Consider the following 20,262-nt stretch of genomic DNA (forward strand, 5'->3'; position numbering starts at 1 on the left):
AACACGCCGTAACTACTCTCCTCAAGAAAATGTCGATTGGAGCGTGTGGCGCAATTCCGGCGAAGGGGTGCTGAGCTTGTCTTTGCCATGGTTTGAGTCCGATTCCGGTTCGGATTCGTCTCCGGTGGGGTTTGTTGGGTCCAGCGGGTCTTGGTGGCAGCCATCCTTGCCGAGTTTGGGTTTGATTTGCAAGGCTGTGGATTGTTGATTTTTTTTTTTTTTTCCTTCTTGTGGTTGTTGATTACATGGTCTAATTTTATGAATAAGGGGCGTTGATTGTGGGGTTGTGATTGGGGTAAGATTTGGTTTGTTTGATTGATTACAGAGGTGGTGGTTTGTGGGTATTTATGCACTTTTTAAGGTGGTGTGTTGGTGGTTGAAGGGGGTGGGTGAGAGAGACCGTAGATGAGAGAGATGAAAGAGGGGTGTTTATGTCATTTAAAATTAAAAATATTTTGTAGTATTAAAATTTTGAGGGTAAAAAAGTCAATTCGCATGTGTTTGAGGCCAAAAATCAAATTGGGGTCTAAGTGGTCGCTAAAAATCAAATTTCCATCTAGGTGAAATATGCGCCAACCTCAGAGGGTCTAGGTGAAATTAACCTAAAACATTTTGCATGTTTATTATCTTTTTAGGATTTTAGAAAAGTCGTGTTGGCTTTTTAAGGTTTCTTTTTAATATGTTTTATTTTATTATTCTTCTTTTAGAAAACCTTTTTCGCATAAAAGAGCCATATTGGGCTCAGGAAATCAGTTCTTTTCAAGCATCAAAAATTGTACTTCCATCATAAGTAGCTTGTACTTCCATTCTTAATTGTGTTGTTCATGCTATCTGCAATCCATTGCACCATTTTGCATGCAGGTATTCTGAAATGATGAAAATTTAAAGCTTAAACCTATCTCAAGCACTCGAGTGAATAATTTACGAAATTCATAACATGAGTTGCATGGAGCATAATAAATTGTTGTCAATTTTTTTATGACGATGAAACAAAGAAAACAAAAATGACACAAACAGAAACTTATCTATCTGAAGAGTACCAACTGAATGCGTGCTGTGAGGGATAAATTATAGCCATGTCTAACATTTGTCATTAATTTGCACACAGTGAACGTTTCAGTCTTGAACCTCTGTCTTCATACTTATCAGTTCAAGTTATACCATTGTACCAATAAATCACCCTATCAATTTGGCAGAATTAGTGAACTATTTTCATTGAGATACAGAGCAGACAATTATGAGAATATCACAAACAAAACTAGAACTAATACACACAGATTTTGCTAAAGGTTTTAGAGCCAATCAAATTTCCAGAAAATGTCCAGAAACAAGTTTTTAAGCCAAAATAATACATTAACAACTTTCTAACAGACTTAAAACCAATTGTCAAATACCCATCTTAACTGCCAGAAGACAAGTTCTTTGGACAAAAATGTGCAAGTACATGGTCATATCCTCCCTCACAGGAGATGCCACCAGTGCTCCATAATCCATATAGCCTCTAAAATCCAAGTGAATCTTGTCAAGTCAAAATACTACCACCCACAAATTACGAGGCTATAAGCCCCGTAAGAGTAAGAAAGAAACGCCAACAAAGAGAAGAAATCCCTGGTTTAAGACAAGACATTAAGCCAATGTCTATGTTGCTTGAACTGTGCCGGCCACGTTTTAGATTTCCATCAAGACTTGTATCCTTAGTACAAGTTCCCGTACATTCCCAACCTTGTGTCAAAATGCGATTACCTAAGTGGACCATGGCCTACAAATCATAAAAAAGAAAAGAAGGCAAAGAAGCATACAACAGAGAGAGGCCATTCTCTAAATGTCTATACAAAAATGCAACCTTCAATGCAACGCGTCTTTCAAAATAGAGAACAAGTGGAGATACATCAGTAGGATCAATTAAATGAGACAATAGAAAACATTCTGAAGCAAATGTCCAATCTAGGGTTGTAAAGGCCTGTACTAAGAGATTCTCCAAATACTCAATTCTGTAACCTTGTATATTTAAGCAAAAGCTAGGTGCAACATCCATCAGACTCCACTGTTTTTTAAAAGCTCTTAAAAAGGTTGTTTCCACCCAATGCAATCTAAAAGGCCAGGGGAATCCCTGAGAAGGAGCCAGGCACCAAACCCTGTCCATGTAACTTGGAAAGATTTCAATCTCGACTAAGAAAGTCATTGTAAAATTCTTCACCCTTTTTTATTATTAATTAATATTCGTTTCACCAAAAAGCAAAACTATTCACAAAAAGCCAACTACCAAATTCCAACACAACACTAGGTTATACAAACTCTAGAAGAAGATAGATATATGTAATATTGAGGGCGCCCACCATGCACCACATACTTTCTCTAGCTTAATCTATCCCAAACATTTAGGTTACTTGGGCTACTATTAGCCATAAACGACCTCAAAGCATTTAAAGGCATTTGCAATTGGTAAACAAGAACTAAATGAAGAGAGAAATACACCCTGCAAATACTGAGTGAAAGCAAATAACTTTCTGTTCAATCCAATCAAAAGCAATTTTTCGTAACTTCCGAAAATTTTCATAAACTTTTACAACTTCATCCCACCCCAGAAGCAGCAATAATATAAAAACAATGGTTTTATTTAGATTTTTCATTTTCTTAAATTTAAACGAGCATTCCATATCTAGTGATGTTCAATGCAAAGACAGTTTTTCCAGAGGACATCAAAACATAAATCTCAACCTTGCAAAAGAAGCACAGATTTCGACCATCACATAAGTGTTGTAACTAACTATTGTTGCCTCTTGAAAATGGAACAACACAGAACCACAGAGTTTGTTGGCTTACGTAACTCGCGTTAGAATATGGCTGGTTCATGACCTGGATAACATCAATTTCTTCCTGAAAGGCAATGAGGTAAAAATATGGCCGAAGGAAATAGCCTCCAACAAGAGGTGAGTCCTACAACCTATGCTCTCCCTTTAGTGAATCACTTTCCCCATTGGCTACCTCAATTAAACCAAAAAAAAAAAAGCCAATTTTTTTTTCTTTTCAAATTCATATCCTTTCCTACAAAATAGGGCATCTCACCGTAATTAAGTCTCAAGCAAGTCTAGAATCACATAACTAGCTCATTTTAAAAGTTCAATCCAAACAAAAATATTTCTAAATAAAACCTGAATAACAGTGAGTGTTGGCCATCCATGTAACCTGAGTCACAATATAAGCACCAGAGTATCAGTGCAAGTATTCTTGCTCCACATGAACCGTCACAAAAATTTACACATTAATAGTAAGATATCAGGTATTCAGAATATGCACACACCTGTTACATCTTTTAAACCCCATGGATTTGTACCCAATTGTGCATCCACATGTACATGTATGATATCATCATGTAGAAGAGGGCCAAACTCTCTGACTTCAGATAGTTCTGAATGGGATACCTGATATCTCTCATTTGAATAATTTTGTAAAGGCAAACACCATTTGAAAAGCTTGATTTAAGAGAAAGGATATTATTTTTGTCAGAAGTATCTATATATTCAGAGTTCAGTTCATTGCGGATATCATTTGAAGGTCCAATACAAGGTCCATGAGATCCTTCAGTAGCAGCTCCACTCTTCGATGATTTGCACTTTTTCTCCCACTGCAACCACAAATACATGAAAGCTGGTAAATACTGTGATAGAACTATCTAAAGAAATAACATTTATTTCTTGTTCATTTATACAAATAAGTAAGAAATATGAATATCTTAATCATAGCTATGATCAGGTTCTATTGTTCATTTACTTAAATAAGTAAGAAATATGAATATCTTAATCATAGCTATGATCCTTGACAATGGAAAAATATTGAAAAAAAATAAGAGATTTATTAGTAGAAAATGGTCAAATTAAATTTAATGATTTCAATTTTTCTAAAGATGAAAACTCTAGGCATTTTTCCGCTATATATTATGTTTGAAAAATCAATTTAGAAAAAAGTTATACAAAGAATTGTTTCGCCTAAGACCTCAAATTATATTGAGCCGCCCCTGTACATAGGCAATTGTCAACAATGAGAAAACACCTGCTAAATACAGCCGTCTATGATTAATATTTTCAAAGTATATCGTCTAAAGAAGATATCTACCGAGTTCAGAAAATTTCAGAGCGCACTGCTATTGTGTTTCATATAATTCAAATCCTATGATTTACTTAACTACTAGAAAGTTGGCCAGTGTATGTCACTATGTCAATGCAAAGCACAATGGTAAATTGAAGTCAAATGCATTCCAACTCTAAAGGTTGCTATTTTTGCAGCCATTATAACCTCTCAGGCTCTCACACACATATGGGAAGGAATAAGTCTGTACATTATTAAGTATGGTGCACAGATAAGTTACAAGAGCAAGAGCTGATGTTTGAATGATATGCCCACTGCTCATGTCAATAATTCTCAACTCATTTATCTTAGTTTATAGAAGACACTAGTTTCAAAACAATCTTCTCTCGTAACCAACCAGGAGATGCAAATTATGCATTATAAAAGACACAAAAAAAAGTGACCAGAAAAGATACCTTAGCAAGATCCACATCAGAAATCCTTAAAGCATCCAAGCCACCATCCTACCGCCATACTTCCACAAAAATCTCTTCAAATTCTTCAAATGATCCTCACTTGCCAGATGATTTATCGCGTACCCACTATGAACAGAATTCAAAACAAGCATCCCAAAACAACAATAGTATAAAAATTGAAAACCAAGGCCATAAACCCTCTGTTTTGCTTCATATGAAACCAAAAATAACAACAATAATAATAAATAAATTTCGGTATCCAATGTTTTGCCATGTATTATTCTGGAAAAAGGAGAATTTCAATTCTACTAAGAACAACAGGATTGATATTATATCAAATCTACATGAATGTGTACGTGTATCTGTAAAAAAAAAAATTCTTTTATTTTGTAAAGTAGATGTATAGGTAATTTACCTGTCAAATACTAAAACAAAATAAATAATAAACAAATATCTTCATGTAGATTTGATATAATAGTATAATACCATCCCGAATGCTCATTATTTGCAATTTTTATGTGCATTCATTAGTTGGTTAAGTTTTTTCACTTTAAATAAAAGAACAAAACTTAGTAAAAAGTAATAATAAAAATAGAAAGTTTAATTACAATACAAAAAGGAAAAAGATCATTTGTTATGTTTCAAAACCACATTATCAGAATTTCATTTCTTTTTAATATTAGTAAATCTAAAAAAAAATTACAAACAAGCACTGGTTAAAGCAATACACAAACATAAAAAAACAGAACATAATTTCACATTATAAAAAATTAAAATTAGAAAAATCAGAAATCTTCATCAAGCTTGAACACATGCGAGTCTCCACCATTCCCATTCAAACTATTCATCACAGAAGCCTTCTGATACTCTCCAACCCTCTTCTCAAAGAAATTAGTCTTCCCCTGAAGGCTGATCAGCTCCATCCAATCAAACGGGTTCTGAGCATTGTACATCTTGCCGTACCCTAGCGCACCCAACAGTCTATCAGCCACAAACTCGATGTACCGGCTCATCAGATCACCGTTCATTCCCACCAGGGCGCACGGCAACGCGTCGCACACGAACTCCCTCTCTATCTCCACCGCGTCGGACACGATTCCCCTGACTCGCTCCTCACTCAGCTTCTGAGTCAGCAACTCGTACAGCAAACACGCGAAGTCACAGTGCAGTCCCTCGTCTCGGGAGATCAACTCGTTCGAGAAGGTGAGTCCCGGCATCAACCCGCGCTTTTTCAGCCAGAAGATCGCGCAGAAGCTGCCGGAGAAGAAGATCCCCTCGACGCACGCGAAGGCGACGATTCTCTCGGCGAACGATTCCGAGCTGTCGATCCATCTGAGGGCCCAATTGGCCTTCTTTTGCACACAAGGGATGGTGTCGATCGCGTGGAAGAGTCGGCTCTTCTCGGCCGAGTCTTTGATGTAGGACTCGAGCAGGAGACTGTACATTTCGGAGTGGATGTTCTCGATGGCAATCTGGAAGCCGTAGAAAGCCCTAGCCTCGGCGACCTGGACCTCCTTCATGAATCTTCCGGCGAGATTCTCCAGGACGATGCCGTCGGAGGCGGCGAAGAAGGCGAGAACGTGGGTGATGAAGTGCTTCTCGTCTGCGGTTAGGATTTCGTCCCAGTGGCGAACGTCGCCGGAGAGGTCTACCTCCTCGGCGGTCCAGAAGGAGGCCTCGGCTTTCTTGTACATTTCCCAGATCTGTGGGTATTGAATTGGGAACATACAGAATCGATCTGGGTTTGGGGCCAGAAGTGGCTCTGTTGGAATTGAAGGCATCTTGGAGGGGTTGTGTTGAAATGTGGAAGAAATTTTTTGGGGGGGTGGGGTTTGCAGACAAATTGAGTGTTGATGTTTAGGATTGAAGGTGATGATGAGTGGTTTATATAGGGTTAGGGTTAGGATTGAAGGGGAATTCATTTATGTTTCGTATAATAACGATAATAGCCTTGTGGTTAGGTTTGTACTGTGGGATTGATGAATTTGATGTGGAGGGAATGAGAAGGGTATTTTTGGTAAGGAAGATAATTGAAAGTTTGAGGAGCCAACTGTGTTGTAAATATTGAATTGGTGGATGTGTAACGTGAAAGAGAAGCTTTTGGTATTATTTGAACAGGCGGCGGGAGATTTGATTCGCGCTCAAAGTTTAAATTTTGATAAATAGACAATCTTTTACACAAAAAAAAAATTGTATTTTAAGAGACTACTGTGGGTTGAAAATTCTCAAAGCATTTACTGGTTGTACGTCAAATAGACGGTGGTGATTAATATCCATTTGATATTGATGGTCCCCCAACATTACTACTGTCATCATGAGGACCACATGCCATGATGCGGATGAATAAGCCTATGGTATTTGATTGGCCAAGCATCTGATGATCATCTGTGGATATAGAAGGACCCACCTCATTTAGTACTCTTTTCTCTCTTTTTGCGTGTTACAGTGATACATATATATACATAAATATATATATATATATACACACACAGTTGCAATTCAAGTGTTTTTTTTTTTTTTTTTTTTTTTTTTTTTTGACACCAACAAACAAACTATATTCAAGATGAAAAGGAACAATCAAGGCGAAAGGCATGCAACAACTATAAAGGCCAAATGCGCTATTCCAAATCACCACAATCGGCTGCTAAAACCTTTTTACTCAAAAAATGAGCAACATTATTATAAAAACGGGGAACCCATGCAAAGGAAGATCCCACACACTCCGCAAGAAGCAAAGAAACATCCTGGAAAACTATCGACTGAGCATCCTCAGAAACATTAAGCTTCATCACAGACAAACAATCCCCTTCAATAACAACCTTTGAATAACGCCATCGTTTGAGAAGAAGCAAGGATTCGCGCAAAATCAAACTTTCAGCCATTGACGGACCACAAACATCCAACAAAAACATTGACGCAACCTTGATCGGCTGCCCAAAGGAATTTGTAAGAATAAAACCGCCGCCACAAGCAAGAGTAAAGGGATTAAAAGCGGCATCAAAGTTGAGCTTCAAAAATCCAACCGTCGGAGGCACCCAGCCCGCCAAAGGTAGGGGAACCAACGGTGGAAGAAGGGAGAGCAAAAGAGTCTAACGAGACACGTCCCGAAATTCCTGAAAGGCGAGGAGAGCTGACTGGGACGCCGCAAAAGGATCCCATGAAAAATTCTTAAAAACTCGGTCATTCCGACATTTCCATAACGTCCAGCAAATATACGCTGTCAGACTCATGCATTCCTTCGAAGTTTCAGACATTGCCCATCGCTCACAAAGCTCCTCCCACCACTTTAGCCAAAGAGACGGATGTTGAGCACTAAAATCCAATCAAAAGGGACATAACTTCCAAACTAAAATAGCAAATGGGCAAATGCATAATAAATGATCCACAGTTTCTGCCGCAAATTCGCAAACTAGACAAAAACCAACCTCCGACGCCCCCCTTAACAGGAGCAATTGATTAACCGAGAGTCTCTCATAAAGACATTGCCAAACAAAGAGGATAATTTTCCTATGAGCGTGAATTTCCAAACTCGACTCCACATGTTTTCTTTCCCTGTTTCAAAGCTACTCCCAGCCTCTGGAAGATGGATGGGCTTCTTTAGAAGAATAGATAACGCGACATGGTAAGCACTCTTAACGGTGAAACAACCATCCTTAGAGGCGCCCCAAACCTTACAATCCCTACCTCCCATGGTACTAAGCGAAATTTGGCGAATTAACATCCGGTCGCGCTAATTAAAATGCCGATCAATCACAGTAACATTCCATTTATGAGTAGATGGATTGATCAGCTCGGCAACAGTGGAAATACCAGCCCCAAAAGTTTGAGAGGAGACTGAGAACTTAGAACGATCGGGTAACCAATTTTTAAGCCAACAGTTAACATCTTTACCATCCCCGATACGCTATTTCATACCTTTCTTGATAACAGCTCGAACAGAGAGAATCCCTTTCTAGACCCCAGAAGCCTTATGGCTCTTCGGAGCCTCTAAAAAATTGCAATTCTTGAAAAACTTCTGTTTAAAAGATTTATAAAGCAATAAATCATCCCCAATTTCTATTCGTTAAGCTAACTTAGCAAGGAGAGCCGTATTAAAAGCTTCCACATTCCGGAACCCCAAACCACCATTCCTCTTCGATTTGCATATATTATCCCAACTTATCCACTTGATTTTAGAAGATTTCTCAACCCCACTTCACCAAAAATTAAGGAGATAGCTGGAAAGCTCCTTACAATTTTGTTTGGAGAGCTTAAAACAGTGCATAGAGTAGGTAGGAAGGACCGAGAAAACTGCCTTGATCATAACCTCCCCGCCGGCTTTGGATAATAAAGAACCCTTCAGGCCTTTAGTTTTGGCAGCCACACGCTCCGAGATATACTTAAGAGCTGTGACTTTGGAACGACCTAAGAAAGAGGGAAGGCCGAGATATTTATTCGACTAGTCAATGTTGTGGATGCCAAGCAAATTCATGCAAAAAAACTTTTGGGAAGATGAAGTATTGGGGGAGAAATAAAGGCAAGATTTATCAAAATTAATCAGTTGACCAATAAGAATTTCGAAGCGACCAAGGATGGCCTTCATATGGAGCACTGCCGGATCTTTAGTCCTGTAAAAGATAAGTGCATCATTTGCAAACAGAAGATGAGAAACGGATAGGCAGCCACGACCCATCTGCTGACCCACAACTTTTTTGTTGCTCTCATAAGCATGAAATATTGAAGACAACCCCTCTGTACAGAGGAGAAACAAATATGGAGAAAGTGGGTCTCCTTGATGCAAACCACGGAAGGGAGTAAAACAACTGCCCTTTTCCCCATTAATAAGGACTGAATACGAAACTGAGCTGACACAATCCATAATCAGCTTCACCCAGCGCTGATCAAAACCCAGATGGCTCATAAACTTAAAAAGAAAGGACCAACTCACCCGATCAAAAGCTTTAGCTATTCCAATTTAAGGGCCATGTAGCAAGAATCGCCATACTTCTTAACTTTGAGGACGTGCAAAAGTTCATGAGCTAAAACAATATTATCATGGTTAAACGCTGTGGAACAAAGGCGCTTTGGGTTTCAGTGATAAAGAGAGGAAGGAAGGTTTAAGTCTGTTGGCTGATGACGTCTCGTCGACTATCAATAATAATCAACCCTTTGTAATAGCACAAATCATTGTAAAATAGAGTTATTGGACGGGTAAGTCAAACCATTGTGACTGCTAGTTTATGGCAACTAGGTCTTTAAATTCACTTTTAGTTTGATGAAAGGGATATAGAGTTTTGTTTGGCTTGTCACTTGAAACTATAATTAAATTGTGCATAAAACAATAATTGCAAGGAAATTAAAAAGATGAGAATAATAAAGATAAGACTAGGGAAATGAATTCACTACCTCCCCTATTAACATGCTAAGTTGCTATTAACTTGGGAAACAATTTCGGTACATGGTAATGATATGTAGCAACATGAAATTGCTAAATTATCTTCAAGAAGTCATAGGATCAAGACTTAAGTATAGTCCCTCAAAGTTCCACATGCTTGAACTACCTAAATTATGGTGTAGCCATGACATGCTCACTAAGTTAGGAACTATCAAACTCCTCAACACTATGGTAGTAGCACATGGAGATAAAAATCAAGAAAAATCCATCAAAGGAGAACACCAAGCCATGGACTAACAAGCTTCTCATATACATGTTAATAATAACCTTTTCATAATTTTATTTCCATTGTCACTATAAAAATGAAAGCAATACAATCATGAGGCAATAAAATCTATAGACAAGATAATAAAATCAACATGATCATTTATAGAATTAAGATCCATTATAAAATGTAAAGTGCTCTAGATCATGAACTACCATGTACATGAATCATTCCCCAAATTAAATGAAACTAAGACATGTTTACTAGAGAGGGCTTCATCACCTCCCTAGATAGGGAGTTAGTTACCCATGAATGCAAAAGAGGAAGGAGAAAGAGTGATCTTCAACTCTATTTTCACACCTAGAGCTCCAAGACACACAAACCCTCTAACCTTACAATATTTCTCTCTCTAAAACTTGCCAAAATGTGCGATGCCCCTAATACAAGCCTTAAACCCCTTATCTAGCCAAAAATATCCTCTTTTTTCCCTCCATTTTCGCGCCTAAACAACCCTAGGAGAAATCAGGACCACAAAAGGGTCAAGGGGACAGCATTGGAAGAAACAATGCAGCCCACGTATCTGCGTCTGCTGACTTGCGGGCGCCCGCGGTACACAAAGATACTCACCACATTGGCAGGCTCCCTCAGCTTCTGGGTGGGCGCCCGCGACGCACGAACTTACTGCCATGATTGGCGGGCGCCAGCGGATCCTTGGCGAGTGCCCGCGGCTCTGCCATGCACCAATTTGCTACTTGCAATTCCGCAAAGATTTGGCTCTGCTCGAAGACGCTGTAATTCTTCCTATAACTTTTTGTATAAAGCGTCATGAGTCCCATAGGTCATTAATCTTGGCCAAAACGAAGGTTCCCGGCAACGGCATACTTTGATCTTCAAAAACTTATCAAAGCGTCACTTTTAACTCTCTTTGGGGAACGAACCTAAAAATAGACAAAAACATGCAAATAAAGCTAAAATATACAGTATAACCAACTACTGAACTTAACTACTGCAAATAAGGACGCTTGAATATGTAATATTCGGCGCTTATCACCCCCAAACTTACATTTTGCTAGTCCCATAGCAAAACCAAAAATGAAACTCTTAACAAAATGACAACATTTGAAATGCTAAGAAACATGCATCAATCATGGTGCAAGAAAATATATGCATAGCTCAAATGTAACCTGGAACAGACAGAATTTTGGAGACGGGATTATTAAGCAGACTACTTTGCATATATGAAGCCTTGATATACAAAATGGCTAAACATATTTGAAATCTCGTGCATCAACATTATAGTCTATATAAATACTTCAATTGTCATCTCTTTAACAGAAATCAACTTTAACTTCAATGAAAGTGAACTAGATTCCCAATATATGGCTTTTACCTTATTTTTCCAATTTCAAGACACAAGTCTTCAAATCATTGAGTTCCCTTTTAAATGAAGTCTCTAAGGTATGATTTATTCAAAAAAAAAAAAAAAAACTCTTTTTTTTTTTAGATACATATTATGGTCGTGCAATGCCGAAGTCCCTTAAGCTTTCTAACCAACCCATGTAGCAAGTGTTAGGCCAGCAATTCCCAAACCAGATGGCTTTAGGGTGCTAAGTGTAAAGACACTCTTAAGGCTTAATAACTTAAATTGGCAAGATTACGAACTCCAACAAACCATATTTATTTATTTTTATTTTGTGAATGACTGTGCAATGCCTAAGTCTCTTAAACTTTCTAACCAACCCATGTAGTAAATGTTAGGCTAGCATTTTCCAAGCCAAATGGCTTTAGGGTGCTAAGTGTAAAGACACTCCTAGGACTTAATAACTCAAGTTAGTAAGGTTATGAATTTAAATTAGTCATTATCATTATTCATTCATTATTCATTTTTTTTTTTTTTTAAGCTGCCAAAGATATCCATTCATTAAGGTCATCAATTCAAATCAACTGAGTCACGGTCAAGGTCAATCAGGTTGCATGCCTCACAATTAAATTTTTGGTGTGCATTTGTGCAGTTTGAAACTTAGAAGAGTATGAAATCCGACGAAAATCTAATCGAAGCATTTATACAAATCGGTTTGAATCAACATGATCATTTCATATTTTTCTTTTATTTTTAAAACTATCATTTACCTCTATACACAAAGTATTAAACACATGCTTCAATCTCCAACAAGTTCCAAGATTCCTTTATCATTGTTTCCCAAAAAATGATTTTATTACTTTACATGAACAATTAGCGCATGCAAACAAAAATGTAATTACCCAAAATGCAATAATGCACCCCCAAACTTGAATGTCACAGTGTCCGCAATGTGCAAAGACAAAGAATGAAAAGAGGGTATAAAGAACAATAATACCAAGTGGAGGAAAAAATTCAGTGGTGGTGCAAAAATAAGCCACTTTGTGAATTCCAAGAACATGCCCCCAAACTTGATTTCCAAAACCTGTCAAAAGACATCAATACACGGCAAGCATCAAATAAATCCAAACAAAGATGAATAGAAAGAACTGCAATTGATTTAACTAAGAACCAAATATCCATGCAAAGCAGCAAAAGTCTTGCAGTTAAAAGTTCAAAATAGGAACTAGAAAGTAAATGCCAAACGCGGCCCAAAATAAGTCCAAAAAGTACTACTACAAAGCAAAATAGATACTAAAGGCATAAAATCAGTCCATCATTGGAGTGGAGGATGAGCCACCGGCGCCGCCTGGGGTACGGTCTATCAGAGTCTGGAGTATGGCCTGCAGTGTCTGCTGTCCATCCTGAGTCGCCTAAAGCTTCTCTGGAGTCTCCTTATGGAAGTCCGTAAGGATGCCCTCGATTCGCAGCTGGAGTGTATCAAGACGAGTGTTGAGCGAGTCATAAGCGGCCTCAGGCATAGCATATGGAAGAGGTGGAACAGGAGCAACAGGGATAGCTGGAGCTCCCCAATCCAACACATCACCAATGCGTGCTTGCCGAGACTTCTTGAGCTGGTCGGTACTGGACCTCCACGTCCCAAGGTCAAAATGAAATGCAGTGGTCAGTTTTTTCTCATTACGAGGCGCCTTAAACCCTTTGTTCTTGAGCAACCTGGTGATTAAGTATGGAAAAGGAAGCACCCAGGTGGTGGCATTGCTCGTCTGCATCATAATTTGGTCATTATAGACCTTGAGAAGTTGGTCCCAGACAAGCCTTAGGACAGAAAACCAACATCCTATTTCAGCGGCATAAAAGGTTTACAAAAAAGCCCTTTTACGCTCAACGGGCATGATGTTTTTAGCCATGACGGAGTCCACGAACTAGATTCAGCACGGCAGGAATGATTTATTTGTGTTTGTTGTTCGATTGCCGGTAAATTGGTTGTGGCAAATTTCGGCAATCATATCGGCCAAGCTCAGATTCGGAGGTTTAATGTATAGAGGCAGACCCGCTTCATCCACAGGAGAGTCCAATGGGCATGCCAAGGCCGTGGCAAGGTCCCGAAGTTTGAACTTAAAAGTGACGCCATCAATAGTGGACTTAATGACATCCGGGTTGTCACATGAATGGAACATGGTTGCGTAAAATAGGCGGACTACACGTGGATAGTAACCACTAGCGCATGGCTTGAAAAGAGATGCGAGGCCACACTTCGTCAATTCGCGGACTGCCCACGCCGTTTCCGGATTGTTTTGGAAGCCATCTTGGATGTCAAATTTTGCTTCGGTTTCGATGGGCCAATCCGCCTAATTTGTTGTAGGAGGTGCATTGGAAGGGCCCTTTGATGAGCGAGCACGCTTGGAAGAGACTTTGGGTGCCATTTGAGTGAAGAAGTTGGCTTAGGAATTTTTACGAACACCTGGAGTGCACAAAATTTAGGAAGAGAAACAAATGGGTATTAGAGATGTGAAAACCCCAAAATTTTTGACCTGTAATAAGCAAACTACAACTCCCAAATAATCACCAATCCTCCACACATGTAATCCCATCCTCTATTAATCAACAAATTGAAAGAAAAGAATAAGAAAACTTACTCTAAGTTAAAGAACCAAAAACTCCCCGGCAACGGTGCCAAAAATTGATGGTGTCTCGTCGACTATCAATAATAATCAACCCTTTGCAATAGCACAAATCATTGTAAAATAGGGCTATTGGACGGGTAAGTCGAACCACTGGGACTGCTAGTTTATGGCAACCAAGGTCTTTAAATTCACTTTTAGTTTGATGAAAGGGGTATAGAGTTTTGTTTGGTTTGTCACATGAAACTAGAATTAAATTGTACATAAAACAATAATTGTAAGGAAATTAAAGAGATGAGAATAATAAAGTTAAGACTAGGGAAATGAATTCACTACCTCCCCTATTAACATGCTAAGTTGCTATTAACTTGGGAAACAATTTCAGTATATAGCAATGATATGTAGCAACATGAAATTGCTAAGTTATAGGATCAAGACTTAAGTATAGTCCCTCAAAGTTCCACATGCTTGAACTACCTAAACTAAGGTGTAGTCATGACATGCTCACTAAGTTAGGAACTATCAAACTCCTCAATCACTATGGTAGTAGCACATGGAGATCAGAATCAAGAAAAATCCATCAAATGAGAACCCCAAGCCATGGACTAACAAGCTTCTCATATACATGCTAATAATAACCTTTTCATAATCTCATTTCCATTGTCACTATGAAAATGAAAGGAATACAATCATAAGGCAGTAAAATCCATAGACAAGATAATAAAATCAACATGATCATTTATAGAATTAAGATCCATTACAAAATGTAAAGTGCTCTAGATCATGAACTACCATGTATATGAATCATTCCCCAAATTAAATGAAACTAAGACATGCTTACTAGAGAGGGCTTCATCACCTCCCTAGATAAAGAGTTAGTTACCCATGGATGTAAAAGAGGAAGGAAAAAGAGTGATCTTCAACTCCATTTTCGCACCTAGAGCTCCAAGGCACACAAACCCTTTAACCTTACAATATTTCTCTCTCTAAAACTTGCCAAAATGTGTGATGCCCCTAATACAAGCCTCAAACCCTTTATCTAGCCAAAAATATCCTCATTTTCCCTCTATTTTCGAGCCTAAACAACCCTAAGAAAAATCAGGACCACAAAAGGGTCAAGGGGACAGCATTGGAAGAAACAATACAGCCCACGTATCTGTGTTTGCTGACTGGCGGGTGCCCGCGGCTCTTGGGCGGGCGCCCACAGTACACAAAGATACTGGCCACATTGGCGGACGCCCGCAGCTTCTGGGCGGGCGCCCGCCACGCACGAACTCACTGCCATGATTGGCAGCCGCCCGTGGATCCTTGGCAGGTGCCCATGGCTCTGCCATGCACCAATCTGCTACTTGCAATTCTGCAAAGATTTGGCTCAGCCAGAAGACACTTAAATTCTTCCTAGAACTTTTTGCGTAGAGCGTTATGAGTCCTATGGGTCATTAATCTTGGTCAAAACGAAGGTTCCCGGCAATAACATACTTTGATCTTCAAAAACTTATCAAAGCGTCACTTTTAACTCTCTTTGGGGAACCAACCTGAAAATAGACAAAACACATGCAAATAAAGCTAAAATATACAGTATAACCAACTACTGAACTTAACTACTTCAAATAAGGGCGCTTGAATATGCAATATTCGACGCTTATCATTGGCAAGGGCTTTGAAAAATATTTTGTATGAAACATTGTAGAGGGAAATAGGCCGAAAGTTAGACATGATGGTGGGATGGTGAACTTTTGGAATAAAAACAATATTGGTGGAGTTGAGACACTATGGGAGAAGGCCACCCTGAAGGAAGGAATTATCCCAGGGGAAGATCATATTTTAGCATATCCAAATTAGATTGGAAGAACAGAGGAGTAAAACCATCAGAACCGGGGGCCTTATAAGGACCCATACTAGCAAGGGCGGCCCGGAGCTCCTCCATTGAACCCTCCCGCATTAAATCATGATTAATGTCATCAGTAAACTTAGGGATAATCATCCTCCAAAAATCAAGATCGTCGTGCTCGGGAATGGAAGAAAAAAGATTGTTGAAATAATCTTCCTCAACCCGGCGGATGTCATCCTTAGAGTCCATCCACTGGCCCCTAGAATCCTTCAGCCCCACAATCTCATTTTTTCTTCTACGGATTTGAGTTTTCCTATGAAAAAATTTGGAGTTCCTGTCGCCGTGATTCAACCAGTCAATCCAAGATTTCTGAAGCCAGAACAATTCTTCCTCACACCAAGCTTTCCCCGACTCGTGCTCAAGATGGAAACATTCAGACTTATTGTAACCACCGACTTGCTCTTTTAAAATCTGCAACCATTTCTCAAGCTTTTGGATCAAAACATAGGTATTATTGCATTTACCCCGGCACCAGAGTTGGAGGTCCGATTTACACTGAACCAATTTTTGAAAAATTCCCTGAAGTGGAGAACCCGGACAATAGAGATCCTAAGCCTTAACCACTGTGGATTTAAAATCCTCTTCCTGAACCCATCACGCATCCAAAATGAAAATTTCTTTTAACATGAGAGATGCTATCATTCAGACATAACAACAAAGTATTATGATTAGAAACATGGACGGTAAGATGATGAAGCATACAACGGGGAAAGAGCTGAGACCAGGGAGAAGAGCAAAGAGCACGGTCAAGCCTAGCCAAAATAAACTTACCTTGCTCTCGTATATTACGCCAAGTGAATGGAAATCCCTTAAAACGTACGTCTTGAAGAAAGCAATCTTGAATAAATTGCTTAAATTCTTTGAGCATCCACCCCTATTTTAAATGACCGCCTCTTTTTTTGTCTTTGTAAATTAGTGCATTAAAATCCCCCATGAGAATCCATTGGGTCCCAGCTAAAAATGAAGGCTATGAATATAATTCCATTGTTGAACCCTTTCATGCTCAGTACAAGAACTGTAAACACCCATAAAGAACCAAGGTTGGTCACCCCGGCCCCCAATAATCTTACAAGTAATTTGAAATTCAGTAAAATCAATAATTTAAATCTGTCATTCCTTGGAAAATAACAATGCCAAACCTCCCGTGCGCCCTACTGAAGGAACCACGAACGCTTCGTATGCACCCAACAACGCCCGAATCTTCTCAACACGATCACTAGCATTTTTAGTTTCAGAAAGGAAAATCAAAGGTGGAGAATGGAGGTGAACTAACCTCCTCAACAGGGAAACTGTCAGGGGGTTTCCCAAACCCTGACAATTCCACACCAGAACCTTCATTGGGGGGGGGGGGGGGGGGGTTAGGGCTAATCTAGACTGGCTACCACCACCGATTTGGATGAAGGGACTGTAGAGTCTGTCAAAAAACACAAATTGCCATCACTAAGTGCCGCCGCTTTGGGTTTCTTTGGTGCAGAAATCTGGGAGGGAGCATCGCCATTGGATTTCCTCTTATGACTGGACACCAAAATCGGTCGGAGAAGACTCCTTCTTTATTATGGCTTTACGCTTCCAAGACGTGTGTCCTGTAGAATTAGGAGTAACTGGAGTCTTTTGGTTAAACAAAGATTGCAGATGGGCTGGATCGGGCCCAGAAAAAGGAGGAGTCAAACCAGATATGGACTTGCATGGGTCATATGGACCCAGTTGAGCTCGGTCCATACCAGTAGCCGATCCGCTTTCCTCATAAAGAGAGGCCGCAAAATGGGCTGAGTCTAATGGATAATGAGGGGCTCACTAGGATTGGCCCACCCCTCAAGCCACTAGGAGGCAAGTCAGCCTCTAAAGCTGTGAAATGGGTTACACCATCATCATTTGCGCCTAGGGTTAAAGAGATATTCAAAGTCGCTGCACTGACCCCACCCACCAAATCAGACAGAGAACCTACCCCTATAGGCACATACATAGGTAGCACAGTGTCAGGCTCTGTGGCAGCTACATCAATAGGGCTAACCCCTAAGCTAGGAGAAGCTAAAATGATGGGTAGCATGCAAACTAGGCCTACTGAAGAAGAAACTAGAACTGTAGCTCGGTTACCACTATTAACTTCACCGGAGTTGAAAACTCTGGCCAGAGATGGAGCACCCGAGGGAGAGCTCTGGGATGTAGAAAAATTGGGAGACCCCGAACTTGTCTAGCCTTTCTTTAAACGACCTACATTACCAGAAGCTTTTAACCATGAACTGAATTCACGGTCATCGATGGGAGTAACTTCTCCGGGCATGACCGAACTTCATGGCCCACTCGCCCACAATTATAGCAGAGTGAGGGAAGATACTCATATTTGAATTTCATCCATTGTCGCTTACCCCCATGAAAGGTTTTCATACCGCGGCGAAAAGGTTTAAAGGAATCCACTTCGACTCGAATCCGCAGGTAGGGATGGCAATGGGGCGGGGTGGGGCGGGGATCTCATTCCCCATCCTCATCCCTGTTGAATTTTTCAATCCCCATCCCCGCCCCCATCCGCGCTTAAAATTTCACCACCACCCCCATACCTGCCCTTGCCCCCGACCCCTTATCCCCGTCCCCGCCCCATCGCCGACCCTGGCCCCAGCCAGATTAACATATATTATTTTAAAAAAAAAACATATTTTTTCTTATTTATATATATATACTAAATCTAATTTAGTAAAAAATTATTAAATATAAGGGTATATTAGTAATTTAACCTTTAATCGGGGTGGTGCAGGGCGGGTTTACCCCATCCTTGCCCTGGCGGATTTTCAAAACTTACCCCCATCCCCATCCTTGTTTACATAAAAGGGTCCCCATCCCCGCTATAAACGGGGTGGGGCGGGGCAAGGACCTGACGGGGATAGGGAATTTGCCATCCCTATCTGCAGGTAATAGCCTTGGAGACTCAAGTCCCGAACCTCAACCTTCTCCCAGGAGAGGAAGGAAGAAGCAATGTTACGGGCGACCTCGTCGGTGGTCAACTAAAGTGGAACATTAGTTACACGGATCCAAAAGGGAACATTGCGAAATGAGGTCGTATGGAACTCAAAATCCAGCGACCAAAGTTGAACTGAAATAAGGTCCCCATCGAAACTCTAAGGACGATTTCTTAAAATTCTATCCAGATCCTCTTCACAAGACAAAACAGACTGGAACATTTGGTCGTTGATATAATACATTTGGAGACTTTCACAACCCCATGCTTCGTTGAGAGCCTTACGCATACCGAAGAGCTTTAAAGGTTTGTCGGGAAAAAGCTTTCCGGCGAGACTGAATTCGCACCATTGAGAGCTTTCGCCGGCCACAGAATCAGCAATAACTAACTCTTGCTCTTCCTCTTCGGAGAGTTTACAAAACCCCAAATGGAAAGCAAGGTCGTCTTCCATAGAGATCAAAACTGGAAAAATCTCAGAGAGTCTTGACAACACAAGGAAAAAAGAGAACCAAACACCACCGGACAGAAGCCAATAGTCCTGTTCTAGTACCCCAAACATTCATCCATTGGAGAAGGAAAGAGAGAACCCTCTGTACAAGCTAAGGGAGTTTTTGTTGCAATTCAAGTCAAAGGGTCAAAAAGTTTGTGAGAGAATCTAGCCAAAGACATGATTCATCATCATCATGATATTGATCTCCATAAATCAGAATAGCATGGATCCAGTTGGATATGATTTCTTGAAAATGAAAACTTGGAACTTGAAATGATATTATTTTTGTCAAAACACCATTTGAAAAACACCATTTGAACTTTAAAGGTCCAACACCGTTTGAAAAGCTTGATTTAAGAGAAAGGATATTATTTTTGTCATAAGTGTCTATATATTCAGAGTTCAGTTCATTGCGATTTGCGGATATCATTTAAAGGTCCAATACAAGGTCCATGAGATCCTTCAGTAGCAGCTCCACTCTTCAATGTTTTGCACTTTTTCTCCTACTGCAAACACAAATACATGAAAACTGGTAAATATTGTGATAGAACGTGCATCTAAACAAATAACATTTATTTGAAGGAGTGGGGATAAGTATCAACATAATTAATAAGAACATATGCCAGAATAATTTCATTATCATTCTTACCTTTATGTCAAATGAATAAGTAAGCCAATATGCCAGATCGAACAATTTGTACCCACAAGTGTAAATATGTGTGCGCACGTGCACTGAAACAGTAAGTCACACATAGTTTATATATGAATTC

General features: G+C 39.7%; 1 protein-coding gene across 1 annotated transcript; it reads right to left on the reverse strand.

Annotated features, from left to right (window-relative positions):
* Positions 1 to 5,121: 5,121 nt before the first annotated feature.
* On the reverse strand, positions 5,122 to 6,451 carry LOC132306904 (ribonucleoside-diphosphate reductase small chain-like). Its single transcript, XM_059804496.1, has one exon. The coding sequence runs from the start codon at positions 6,320 to 6,322 to the stop codon at positions 5,327 to 5,329; it is 996 nt and encodes a 331-aa protein (XP_059660479.1). The 5' UTR covers positions 6,323 to 6,451; the 3' UTR covers positions 5,122 to 5,326.
* Positions 6,452 to 20,262: the final 13,811 nt, after the last annotated feature.

The sequence above is a fragment of the Cornus florida genome, unplaced genomic scaffold (assembly GCF_030987335.1).
Source record: "Cornus florida cultivar Cherokee Brave unplaced genomic scaffold, ASM3098733v1 CherokeeBrave_3.0.0_Hap2_Chr05, whole genome shotgun sequence".
Taxonomy (NCBI): Eukaryota; Viridiplantae; Streptophyta; class Magnoliopsida; order Cornales; family Cornaceae; genus Cornus; species Cornus florida.

Coding starts and splice junctions, on each gene's coding strand:
- LOC132306904 (XM_059804496.1), bottom strand. CDS start 6,322: ATGCCTTCAATTCCAACAGAGCCACTTCTGGCCCCAAACCCAGATCGA.